General features: G+C 39.6%; 2 protein-coding genes across 4 annotated transcripts in view; both read right to left on the bottom strand.

The window, feature by feature from the left end:
* The window catches only part of sash1a (SAM and SH3 domain containing 1a), a 244,413-nt gene extending 243,193 nt beyond the window's left edge, over positions 1 to 1,220 (bottom strand). Inside the window, exons 1-2 of the mRNA XM_042391039.1 lie at positions 851 to 1,220; positions 655 to 733 (exon numbers count right to left, since the gene is read on the bottom strand). The gene's annotated coding sequence lies outside the window, so the exon portion shown is untranslated. The remainder of the gene's footprint in view (positions 1 to 654; positions 734 to 850) is intronic.
* A 5,948-nt stretch (positions 1,221 to 7,168) lies between these two features.
* The window catches only part of stxbp5a (syntaxin binding protein 5a (tomosyn)), a 99,869-nt gene continuing 93,309 nt past the window's right edge, over positions 7,169 to 13,728 (bottom strand). The window contains exons 20-26 of one of the 3 annotated variants that reach the window (XM_042391156.1): positions 13,382 to 13,432; positions 11,827 to 12,066; positions 11,245 to 11,614; positions 8,772 to 8,937; positions 8,293 to 8,404; positions 7,932 to 8,152; positions 7,169 to 7,472 (exon numbers count right to left, since the gene is read on the bottom strand). In XM_042391156.1, coding sequence (XP_042247090.1) covers positions 7,431 to 7,472; positions 7,932 to 8,152; positions 8,293 to 8,404; positions 8,772 to 8,937; positions 11,245 to 11,614; positions 11,827 to 12,066; positions 13,382 to 13,432 — 1,202 coding nt within the window. In that variant the 3' untranslated portion in view covers positions 7,169 to 7,430. Of the gene's footprint in view, positions 7,473 to 7,931; positions 8,153 to 8,292; positions 8,405 to 8,771; positions 8,938 to 11,244; positions 11,615 to 11,826; positions 12,109 to 13,381; positions 13,433 to 13,728 lie in introns of all 3 variants that reach the window. The other 2 variants (XM_042391155.1, XM_042391157.1) reach the window with 2 other exon arrangements.

Below are 13,728 nucleotides of genomic sequence, written 5' to 3' on the forward strand. Positions count from 1 at the left end.
CAGTCCAAAAACAGTCTTTATACGCATAAAGGAGCAAGTAAAAGCCAATAAATCACCCAACTCACCTGGAACTGATTTACATTGAGATTACAGAATACAAAAAACAAATCTGAAATCTTCCTGATACCGCAGGCTAAGAAACCTCAGCTATGCAGCCACTCATCATCAGACTACAAATATTACAATAACAAAAATCATGGTTTGGAGCAGACAACCTTTCAAATCTTAAGTGAAAGTTGCTCAGGCGTAAGATGCAATTATGATGATGAAGTTTACACTTCAAAACTTTGCTTTTCACTGAAATATTCTCTGAAGCTTGGCTGAAAACTGTACACAACAGATACAACCAGGGGTAAACCAGTTCAGCCCATACAGCAACATTCACTCACGCTAATATTCATAATTCACCAGTTTGTGAGTCAACACCCTGACAGCACCTTAATCTATTTGTCACCAAAACAACCAAAGAAAAATTAGTTCAGCAAGTTAATTCACAATACCAAAGCAAATACTGGACACAGGTAGTCATATAGAAGTGGGACAGACAGCAGCTTGCCAAACACACAAATGCCAACTGAACAGCCAAGACAAGGATTCCCAAGATATACATACAGTATAGTTAGTTTGCACAAGCAGCTAGCTAATCATTCTTACCTTAGCGATGTGAAGAACTCAAGTCCGGCATATGAGGTCCAAAGCTAACAGCCAGCTCCAACTTCTTTCTAACTTATAACTGGGGAAAAGGACAGGTGAAACTGTTAAGGATGGTTCAGGTGAAGTTAGTGTCCTGCACTGTTAGCCACACCAGAGAGCCAATATTCACAAAAGCAGAAGCCTGAAACTGGCTCACCTTAATAAAACGCAGTGCAGGAGTTTGACATATAAATGAACGTCCGCTATATTCAAGCCCTATCCAAATTAGTTCACAGAATGCTGATTAAGCCTACCATCGTCAGGTAAATCTCTGTATTTCACAGTATAAGGAGTTTCTTAAACGTGTTGTCGGGTTTGACATTCCCGCGCTTGCTCTATGGCTAGAGCTGCGTACCAGAGACTTCCGCCGGCCAAGCGGCTAACTTCCGGCAATCAAATTCTGACAGTGAAACGAGTCATTTCGCGGGGGTTGTGTGACAGTCAATGCAATGTATCCACCGTTTTACAGCGTAGGCTAAATCGGAGCCTATGATGTAAGCGAATATGACAATGTTTTTGTGATTACTCTCACTGCCAGAAGGGGGAGACAAAAGTTCCGCACTGCAGGTGTAACATGTTGAAATGTCTGCAATGACAAAATTAGTCCACTCTTCCACCCTTTTAAAGCAACATGGTGGGACTGTTGGTGAGCATGAGTAGCAGGGGGGTAGCAGCAAATGTTTGCACAAAAAAAAAAAGACAACAGAGTTTGTAAAGGTGTGCTTGTTTGATGTTGAAGCTTGTAACGTATGTCATGTGAGCAGGCTCTGGGGTTGTTTTCCAAACTAGATATCCTGTTCTGCATTTTTTACATGTACATGCATTTTTTACATGTACATGTAAGCGGATGGTTTAAAGTTATATCAATGAGATGAGCCCCTATTTCAAGTTTCATTTTGTACTTGGATGCAAAAATAGATGGGCGGGGTAAATTCATAAGGATCTGATCAAGATTACATTTAAAGAGACACCTAACTTAACATATTCTCCAAATATATATTTATATTCATAGATTTACTAAATAAAAGGCAAATCTAAACCAGTAATTTTGCTATTTACATTCAGGCTTAACTCAACATACCAGTGGGAATAGAGAGGAAAAACATCCAATACCAAAAAACCACAGGATATTCAAGCTTGAAATTTAGCTTTACGTATCATCTGGAAAATGTAACACCTTCCCTCATAAAATGACGGATGTCAGAACTGTATTACTCTTGGTCTTTTGCCCAGGAAACAGTAGCATTTTAGATGGGAGATTCAGCCAGTAGGTGACAGTTTTTGTTATGTAGAATTAATATATTTCAGAACAAAACCTGTCATTACTCAGTTTGTGGTTTCTCTTCTAACATGCTAGACAGTGAGTCACAAAAAGAAAATCTCTTTATTCAGAAACACATAAAACATGTATTTTTGAATGAGGGGACACTTTCAATCAAGCTAAAACATACACTGCCAGCTCATTCTCCTGCCTCTCTCCGGTGTCACTCTGATTCCCGCTGTGCAGACATGGCTCGGGTCATTCATGTTTCCAGTCACCACGGCAACAGTCACACTGACGTGTCATTTGCTGAGCAGTGTGTGTGCACGCCTCTGTGTTGCCTAACCCTATATCTTGTGTGTTTGTGCGTGTGCTAACAAGGTCAGCAGTTCAAACAGTATGCATCAACAAACATTTCTCCCCAGTGACCTTCTCTTCATGACTTCAGTCAAATTGAACAAATCAACATAGGGTTTTTTTTCCCCTCACCTACCCCATCTCCCTTCCTCTGTCTCCATCTCAACTTACCCTTCAACCTCTCACCGCCACAGAAGCTTATCTTTGATGAAAGACACATGCACCCCTCCTAATAACATTATGACACCACTTTGTCTGATAGTTTTGTTTACGTAAAGAAGGGCTGATGATACACCACAAGGCCATCACCCCTATTCATTATATGGGAAGGGAGAGGACATGGGAAGGAGGAGGAGGGTGTCATTTCCTGTAAATAAGTGCTGGATTACTTCTTTGTGTGTGTGTGTGTGTGTGTGTGTGTGTATTTCCTTAGATTAATAATTTTTTTTATTGAATTGTGTGATTACATATAGATTTTGCACATACAGCACATTTTAACTGTAAGCTAAAATAATTGAACACAGCTCTGTGTAATAAAGGAGTCGGAGTGCTGCTGCTTGGTGGTTTGTTGTTGTAGTTTGTCCAGTTTTCCCAATGTCCTTAAATCAGATGAGCAGACCAGCTGACAATTTTACAGACTTGGTTGGAAACACTGTGGCCCTACAGGGACTATCAATTTTTGTAAATGGAGTATATCTGCTTTCAGTTAAATTGATCATAAAATTGCTACAATGAAGAAAAATTCAATCATGGTCTGCTTTATCCCTCCAGCCAACGATCAATAGTTTTATTTGCAATAGGGTTAGTGTGTTGGTTTATAGAAAACCAAAGGATTCCAGTTACAGCATGAGGTCAACAAAATATTCTATCTTTATATTTTACACTGAGTATTATTCTCTGCCCATACGTCTTATCTAATTAGTTCACATTGAATTTCAGCTGTGACTCACCAGGCATGAGTCACACAAGGTCAGGGAGCATTAAGTGACAATGTACAGTCTGTAAATATTTTCTTCTACAGGAAATCGTCAGCTGAAGCTGGAAGCCTTGCTGGTTTCCGTGGTAATTGATCCATACCATAAGTCACTGCAAATACAGTACAGGGTGAACTTACTGATCTCCAGCAGTGCTTGCAGTCATCACATCAGCTTCAGTCAGCTTGACTGAGATTAATAGTATAGTGAACAATAGTATCTCTGATTTAAATAGGTCTATTCCAAATGGTAGTGGTCTATTGTAAGGCAGTTAAGTGGAAAAATACTAGAGAAAGCCTCCCATTGCAAGATAATGACTGTTTCTACTGGTGGACACAAGAACATGTACCAAAAATCACAATCAGATCACTAAAAGGTACTCTGCCAGGTAATTTAAGTGTGACAACATTAAGAAAATCAGTCAAGAGTGAAAATCCTATAATTCTCCAAAAAAGGTGTCCTTCAAGAGCTCCAGTGACATTTCATTGCCTCTGTCGTGGCTCCAAAGAAACCAGAGAGCGCATTTGGAAGTCGATTAGTGGTGATCAATGCAGGATTGTGTTGCTCAAAGACAGAGGGTATAAGCATACATAAGGCCATAAGCTAAAACAGTGAGCTGTTTCACTTACGAAAATGATTATATGACACCTCAGACTGAGAAATTGAAAATCTCCATCTTGTTAAATATTCAAATTTTATGACCAATTTCTGCTTCATCAATAAATGTATTATTTTATTAACATAATGGCAAACATTTTCTCATTAGATAAGGTAATATTGACTTGCAGTCCATTGGGATGTCATTGTTTTTTGTTGGCAACTCTTCATCTTTTCCGTTCTGTCTTTTTGCATATAAAAGGAAACCATGTGTGTTTGCTGCCATCTAGTGTTAAGATGCAAATATGGCAGTCGTTTGAACCATTGTCATCTACCTACTTTTCTTACTATGGGCACACTGTACCTACACCAAGTTCACCATTATGCTTGTCAATACTCTCTATCCTTAATATTCACCCCAAATATTACAACACATATATATAAGCATTTCTTTCCGCTGAACATTTTTTACATCTTACAATCTCAATATAAGATTTTTTTTAAAGATGCATTAAGACAAAAATACATTTTCCACTTTTATTTTCCATTGCACAGTAATCTCTATCTACAGAATTTCTAAATTTTGTGGCAGCAGATAAAGTCATAAACATCCATGTGAAAGTTGCATAAAACTGTACAAGAAAATTGGCTACAATGAGAAAAATACTGCAACCCACTGATAACTGTTGAATCCAGGACAGAAAATGGCATATGGCAGATAGAAAGGACTCCCTCTTTTTGTTTGAGTGTGCAGATTGTATTGGGTTAGAATACTGCATACTGTAGAGAATGGAAAAGAAACAAATCCCTTTAAGATGGAAAAAAACAAGTGTAACATTGAAAAAAAAGAAAAAAAAAAGAAAAAACAGAAACACAAAGCAATAACAGTTGGGTCAGAGGGGAAGACATTGAACAAGTTTTCAGGGATGACCTCGAGCTAAAACTATTTTTCCTGAACTGTTTTTCCCCCCCTGCTTCTTCACCTTGGGGAGAAAAACACAGCTACCCACCGACATCCACACTACAATGCCTACTAAACACAGAGAAAGCCAGATCTGTAGCTGTGAAACCAATAGAGTCACTGGAAGACTCACTGGAAGAAGAGAGGAGAGAAGAGAGGACAAAGGCAAAGACTGAAAGAGTGAAGGAGAGTTGAAGCATGTGTGCGAAGACAGAACATGCGCCAGTTTAAATTTAACCACAATTCAGAGGTCATCCTTTAATCCTCTTTATCCTTTTGTTTTCTTTTTGTCGTAATTGGTGGCTTTAGTTCTTTTAACAGACACTCAACTGGACACAGACTGCTGACTGGTCAGACTAGGACATCAACATCAATTATTAAACAACCAAAACATAATATAATAAATTATATCACTTAATTTACATGAACACACCCTAACACACAGACAGACAGAGAGACATACAAACACACACATTCACACACACGCAAAGATGAATACCATAAATAAAAGTTGTATCTGAGCTGTGGTGGAATGGTTTTTGTTTTGAGGAAACAGCCTTATCAACCAACATTTGGGCCACTTTAAACACTAAACATTAGTCCAAATGTTACATTTTATGACACTGTGATATGATAGTAATATAAATGGCTGAGTTCCATTCCAACTTGCTCTATTTCTTGAACCCTGATAGGTGATGAAGACGCTAATACTTCTAAATGGAGCCTTGCTGACCTGATGGACGCAAGCATCCAAAGTTGTCGGGTGAAGCCATGCCTTGTGACACACATTATACTGTCTGGTATTGAGACTCACGGTGTGGCGAACCAGGTGTTAATGCAATGGAAAAGCTAAAGTAACTCTTTGGCGTCAGAAAAAATATGGCCTCTCTCCTCTTATGTTGCGTGAGCAACCTCAACGTTTACTTTCCAGTTGGTCTTAAGATTGTCAAACTATTTACTTATATACAAATAAAGGTTAAAAGCCTGGTAGACAGAGCGATACACCACATTTGAGCTTTACTGCAAATATGGAGATAGAAACAAGATCATAATGATGAAGTTTCTGACACCAAACACAACTGTTTCTTGCACCTCAATAAATAAATATTAACAAAGGAGTCACACTGATAACTTTCTCATACAGAAAACTGTCAGCAAAAACAACTGAAATGTTCTTGAATGTATGCCTTTAAAGGATTGCGCATCCATGTTCATATTATCCTGCATATATGAATACACATAAATAGGGTTTCTATTCATGTGTATGTAATCTCCATAATGATGTGCACTCCAGAATTCAATTAGAAACTCCTGAAAACCCAACACATCTGGCTAGACTATTATGGTATTTAACACTGATTTCATCAGCATTTGTACAGTCACACATAGACTGAGCCAAACTGTGGAACCTTATAACATTAGAGGGTGAGGGAGGCAGTTAACATCACATCAGATAAGTCAATATTATGTCTGGTTCATACGCGCTTGCTTTACAATTACAAAATCAAGAAATCTGATGTCGCCATTGTCAGTGAGTACTAAATGATATATGCCTTTTATATCCTTGCCCTCCTTTTAGATTCCAGCCCTTTTCATAAGGAGAAATTAATTTGAGTTGTTAGACAAAAGCCACAAAACGTATTTTTTCAACAAACCAAATATCATCTCCACTTTCACAACAATAGAAAAATAAGAGATTTTCCAATAATACAGACGGAGCAAATAACCAAACAGTTAACAAATAGAGGAATGGCAAGAAAATAGAAATTAACACACACACGCACACACACTGTCGGTAACGATATGAAAGTCTGTAAGATACAGAGGAGAGTCTAGAGGTTGAGCGAGATGACAAAATATCCAGTGTACATCAGAATAAGTTGCTTTTATCCCTGTGACTCTCTGCATAGAGGAGGCATCACTGTCGCAGCACTTCCTGTGGCTCTCCCACGCTGCCTCCTTCAGTCTTCCAACCTCGCTTCTGTCTCCTTGTTGAGTTATCCCTTTGTTTTTGTACTTGTCACTCAGAAGTGGATACAGCGTTGCACATTTATTAGATTTATGTATATACTGTATAATGATGTATTTAGATTCTTTTTCCTTCTTTTTACATTTCAAGAATTTTTTGTAGTCTTTGTTTCTTCATTAGGTATTTGTCTTTTTTCAGCTGTGTTCGTCGGTTTGAACATCAGCCCCGAAGGGCTCGGAGCGAAGACAACAGTCAAGGACATTTTGGCAAATGAGAATGAAGAAACTCCAGGTGCGTGGGCCAATCGGCTACCTCGGAGGAGAGGCTGAACAGAGATAAACAAAGAGACGAGAACATAAAAAAAAGACACCATTTATTTGCTCCCTCTGAGGTTGTCCTTCTCCCCTGTCTACCCCTCAGTTCCACCCTAAGACTGAGGTAAGAACAGTATTCAACATTGTGCTAGGGAAGAAAATCCCAAGTGTCTCAGTGAAGAAGGCTTGGAGGGACGGATGAATGGACAGACGGATGGGTGGGGGGGGGGTCACTGTGAGTCCAAATGAGCTAATGGAAGGTGACAGTCGTGTCCACGGAGCTCCGCTCCTCCCCCATCACTGATCAGAACTGGTACCATTTTTTGTCTTTGCACTTCAGCATCATCTGGAAACAGAGAAAATGTTTATGTTATGGTTAAAAATATGAGGTATAGTTTGCTAATTAGTGAATTGCTCAATCCTCTTAACTGTGAATGTCAACATGAGACTGAATTTCATTTAATATATCAAAAAATTATGGGATTTGTGCTTTCATTTAGTTCATCTGGTCAGTAAAAATACAAGAACTGTAAGAAATATTGGACAACATATTTTAGGAGCTATTTCCATTTCTGTATTAATTTCTGTAATGTGAATCTTGAAGTGAGACTGCTCTTCTATGATATAACCTTCCCCGTTCATGGTACAAAAAACTTTTAACAAGCACATACTGCCCTCTAGTGGTAAAATATAATAAGTCAGTACTGTTTCTGAAATAATTTAGGGAGGCAGAGCACTCATCACATACAGCATTCCACTGCACTGCACCATAATTGTTGGATATCTGGATAACAGTGTCTGTTACCTCATGGGCGTGTTTGGAAAAGGAATCTGCGCTGGCCATCATCGCAGCTGTCCTCTCCTCCAGCTCACCCAGTTTCTGGCCTCTTTCATCCAGTGCTATCCGGGCACGTGCCAAATCTCCCACCACACCAGAGGCTGCCCCCTTCATGCCCTCAATGCCACCCGGGCCCGGGATGTGCTGGGCCAGGCTTCGGGATGCCCTTCCAGCTGCTACCTCACCAACTGAGCTCAGAGGAAAGGAGAGAAAAACAGATTAGAAAGTGAATTAGAGTTTGGAACAACAATGAACTGAACCACAGTGACTGAATATGTGAGTGTGTGCGTATGAACGAAGACTCTCGTCTCGTGTGGGTTTGACGTACATAGTTCCTCTCTATCCAGTGACTGTGCCCCTCCCCCAAAGAGACCCTTGAAGAACCCTCTGTTGGGCGCCTCCGGTGTCTCCACTGGTGTAAATAATTCACCCAGCATCTCCTGAAACATCAACACACATTCAGATACCTTTAGATACAAATTTCTAACAAATAAAACCTGACAAATAAATACACACAGTGTAGTATGTCAGAAAAGCAAAGGTTCCCAAAGACACTACAGATATTTCACATTAATATATGAACTGTTTACACAACACATAGGATACAATTTCTTAACTTTACTTAAGATTTCAACCCCAAATAATGAAGCATGGCTCACTGGCTCATAGCTCACTCTCAAGTGTTAGTATGAAAAGAGTAACGCCTGCACACTTACTCCAAAGCCATAATTTTTTATTCAAACAGACAATGTTTCGATTCAAGTCAGATCTTCATCAGGTCAAAATCACTCTCAAGTGTCAGCTGACCTGCAGGTTCTCACAAGTGTCCTGGCTGTAAGTGATCCTCTGGATCTCAGTGGGGGAGCAGAGGTACATGGCCTGACCCAAGTTGGTGAAGCAGAACGTCCTGGCTATCCGCATGTCTGTCAAAGGCAGGTAGTTTACATCCATGAGTGGTCTCAGTCCTGGCAAACTAGAAATGGGACACAGAAATACATTTTAATTATTTTGAATCTAAAGAATACTGCAAGACTGCAAATAAATGCTACTGCAAAAGGCTACGAAGATCTTAGTGCCATAGTAAGTCTAAGGCCTAAGGTCCATAGAGCTTATATTACAACTTTCATCACAACCACTGACCATGCATGAACTGCATTTAGAGTATTTCAACCTATTAAAACATTGAGGACAATACACACACACACACACACACACACACACACACACGACATCTGGGCATCTTTGCTCTGTCAGACACCCATATGGAAGGCTGCTGTCTCTGTCTCTCTCCTCTGGGGAAGTGAAGATTAATGAGGATGAGCGACAGACTAACACACCCTTCCTCATTTATACCCGGTGTGTGTCTGCATGTGTGGGTTGTTTTGTAACCTTGCTATGTTGCTTCAAATTGTAAGGTTAAATTGAGGACAATGTTTAAGCTAAAGTAAAGTTAAAGGGTGATTGTCAATGTCAGGTCCTCATAAGGGCAGATGTTTGAGTGTGTGTGGGTGTGTTTGTTATGGGTGTGTATCAAGACAAAAGTTTGTGTTTGACTTTGAATGGCAACTTGAGCAAAAGGGAAAGTTTAATTGAGGAGATAATATGATGATCCTGTCTGCCTCTTTGGTGACAGCATTTATTTTTGCCATTCAAAAGTTTAATCTGTTGCCCTGATAAACAAAACTGGGACAACTATTTTATGCTTGTAGAATATAGGGCACTATAATTGAATAAACATCATTGACCACAAACTCTTTTAAACACATCAGTGAGGTCATCTTTGCCAAATGTCAACAGTGCCTATATTTCCTGAAAAAGCTCTGCAAGCTCCACGCTCATTAAATCAGTTTTGCGAGCTTTTTATAGGTGCTTCATCGAATCTATCCTCACTTTCAAAATAACAGCTTGGTTTGGAGCAATGAGCAACATTCACACAATAACCTTCCAAATGATCATTCAGATCAACAGCAAAATCATTGGACTGGACAAGGAACCACTAAGCAATAATAGGAAATGCACTAGGGACAAAGAAGGTCAAATAGCCCAGGATACAACACACTGTCTACATGATCAATACAGCCTTCTCCCCTCAGGATGCAGGTACAGGTCTCTGACATTTAAAACCACACAGGCCACAGCAAGTTTCATTCCTACCTCCATCTGCCCTTTGAACTCCTGAACTGGGTCTAGCTGGGTATTCAGATTGTCTCACACACACTTGCACTTTGTACACACACTAATTATATATATATATATATATATATATATATATATATATATATATATATATATATATATATATATATATATATATATATATATACACATATATATACATACACACACACACACACACACACATATAGCTTTATTACCTCTTAGAGTTTAACATGTCCTTTAATTATGAGAACTATCTAAATACTGTTCTGAAACTGGACTGGTTTTATCTGTTTTTGACTGATTTGCTTGTTTGGTTGTGTGCACTGGTACTCTCGTCACAAAAGAAGTTCCTAACGGAAAAATAAAGTTGTTTGAATATTTGAATATAAATGATACATAATAAAGCTAGCACTGAGAAAAAATCTTAATCAATGATGGTTCAATCATCACATCACATTAAAGTGATATCCCACCCAAAATCTATCCTTTGAGTTTTAAACACCCACCCCATGAAGGCTTGAAAGGAGTAAAAGTTTGTACTTTGAGAACGATTACACTGAGAACGAAGGCTGCGGTCAGCTTGGGTTCACATTGGCTAAAGTGAAGTCCAAGAGTGCTAAGTTTTCATCATTGAAAAAAAACAAACAAAAATGTCTCAAACTACTCCTGCAGCCTAATCAACTTGTACATTCTGTGCACACCACCATCTGTTTACACAAAATGTTCCAAACTCATATTTTCTTTTCCAAAATATGGCTAAATACCCAACTTCCATCTCAGTCCTCATGCACGACAGGAAGAACGCCCGTTTCCTGCTCCTCTATCTGTCAGAACTGATCTCTCTTGACTCACTTTTACAGCGTTTTTACAGTGTTCCAGACTCAAAGAATTTTGGAAGGAGTATCATGGTAATGCTGAGCAATATTGGCAAAAATATTGATCTTCCAAGTGTGAAAACTTTTCTCTGTGAGTGAAATAAAACATACCTAGCCCAACAGAAGGTGGATGACATATACTGAAATCTAATGATAGGACCATGATTTATTCAAACCGACTTTGATAGATTGGTTTTATTAATAACTCACTATTTCTGACTGAGGCAGACTGACATGTTTCTCACCTGAGGGTCATGATGTGGCCGTTAGCACAGAAGCACGCCAGGCACACGCCTTGGCTCATCTGCACCACATCTGCCCGTAGGATGAAGGAAGTCTCTGTGATACTATGTTTATAGATGCAGGTCTGGGAGGGCAGGGAAATGACTTTGGCCTGTTTTTCTGAGCACACCACGGCGTACTGGCTCTCATTGAGGTCCTGGGAGGTGGAAGGGGAAACTGAGACGGGCCGGCGTTTACGGACCTTCTCTCTTTCTTCGCCATCTGCTGTAACGTTGGGTTCATACCAAGGATCAAAAGCAGGGGGCAGCAGGGCACCTGTGGAGTCCAAGAAAGCCATCCGCAAGTGGCTGCCCTTCAGCCGTACCAACATGCCTGAGGAATGGAAGGAAAAGGTTTGTTACTGAAATGAAACTCAATGGATTTATCATCATCCGTGTTGCTGCTGTTTTGATGCCGTTATACCTTGTAACTCCGATTTTATATAGATAACATTATTGACGTTATCTGTGCCAAATTCATCTAAGATAACAATATAGTTCACTCTAAATTCATCCCTCCCTCACCCATCCTATCCCATCACCTACCTGTAGGTGAAATGATAACTGGCTGAAGTTGCCGTTGTTCCCCAGCAGGTGGCAATGTGAGAGCCAGAGTCAGCACGGTGCCCAGGGAGGTGCCCACATACAGGCAGGGTGTCAAAGTGCTGTCCCCCTTCCGGGCGAAGGTCTCGCAAAAGTGGAAGGAACTGATGGCTTCTTTAGCTTCCTTGTCGATGCTGGTGACACTGGAGGAGCGTGAGCGGCTGAAAGAATTGTCCCGGTGGTCTAATGGGTTGGCACCCCGCGGCGGGCATACAGACAGGAGGACAGTAAGGAGAAAACAGACAAAGGTAAAGCACCTGCAATGCACTAACAACACAAGATAGACAAGACAGATGTGGACATTGTACTGTACATTGAAAATAAAATGTAAATTAAGTAAAAGGCATAAAGTTTTTCATAATTACAAATGAAACCTTTGGGTGTGAAATGGTGTTCTGGTTAAAAGTTCACAGCACACTGAAGACATCCGAAGCAAGTAAATAGAAGAGTTAAGTTTTAATGCACCTGTAGTTATCATTTGAAACTCTGAGTGAACTTAATGACCCCAGCTGTGAATCAGTATTTGTTTATGACTGATCGCTGTAAGGTGTGGCAATATATTCTGCATACATGGGAAACTGGGAAAGAAAACCAAAAGTATTGGGTTCCATACTTAGCGGTGGGTAAGTATAGGAAAGATGTACAACTTATTTTGTAAGTAGAGCAACATCACCTGAGACCTATTTGGCTGTAACTTTACAGCATTACAGCTTTCATGTGTTGTACAATACAGACAAATACATACAATACGAACATTTGCATATTTACACAAACTGATCAACGTTTTCAATATGTTTTATCCCCAATCAGTAGTTTTATGAAATATTCATGATATAACTATCAGGCATTTTGGTTACACATGTACACTATAACACTGAAACATATATATATATATAAAAAAAAACACACACAGTTAAATATCTTTGGCACTCACACATTTTAACTTTACCCTTCAAAAAAAACAAAAAAAAAACTCCATCCAAGGTCCTTGATACTTTAGGATTTTAGGAAAAACTGGTGTACACCCCTTGAGAAGGTAATGCTTCTTTCTTTATAAAAGTGATCTCCTGTTTAATTAAATTTGTAAGGACCCAATCAGACAGAGAAACAAAAGACACGAAGAACACAGAAGAGAAAGAGAAAGCTGCAAAAGTTACAGAAAGCTTTACAGTGAGATGGAGTGTGCATAGATTAGCTTAGCACCACTGACCTCTAGTAAAACCCCCACCAAGGTCAAAAAAGTGGGAGTCAGCGCACTGAAGAACATTTCACACTCAATTTAATTCCAAAAATTTGATTCAGTTCAACGAATTTCAATCAGATCAGTGCTACTTTTGTCTCATGCAAACTTAAGAAAAACATCTGCACAGCTTGCCAATTTTGAGGCTAACAACCAGAAAAAAAACTGGACTAATGGAATGTGGTGGAGTCCAGTCGGAGTGAGAAAAGTATACTGCATTTCATACAAATTGTTTGGAGACACGAAGTCAAGGCTTACCCAAGTCTGGCTTTAGCTCAGTAGGCAAGCTTAATTTCCGTGACATCTTTGCTGGAAAAAAGAGAACATCCCTCTTTACAAACACACGTCTAAGCTAACACACGATGCCATGCAAAGCTAGTTAACTAGCATTGGGGTAGGACTGTGCACAAAGCTAAAATACACAAAAAAACAACAAAAGGCTGTTGAACAAGTGCCTGGGGATTGTTTCACTGACATTGAGAGCCAAAATGCTTCACACAGGAAGAGGAGACTGCATGAGGACTCAGAGACAGCCCTGTGTTTCAGAGGCATGCTGTGTGACAGACAAAACAAACGAGGTGACCTCTGTTGCACAATGCCCTGGA

Source organism: Thunnus maccoyii, chromosome 17 (genome assembly GCF_910596095.1).
Source record: "Thunnus maccoyii chromosome 17, fThuMac1.1, whole genome shotgun sequence".
Classification (NCBI taxonomy): Eukaryota; Metazoa; Chordata; class Actinopteri; order Scombriformes; family Scombridae; genus Thunnus; species Thunnus maccoyii.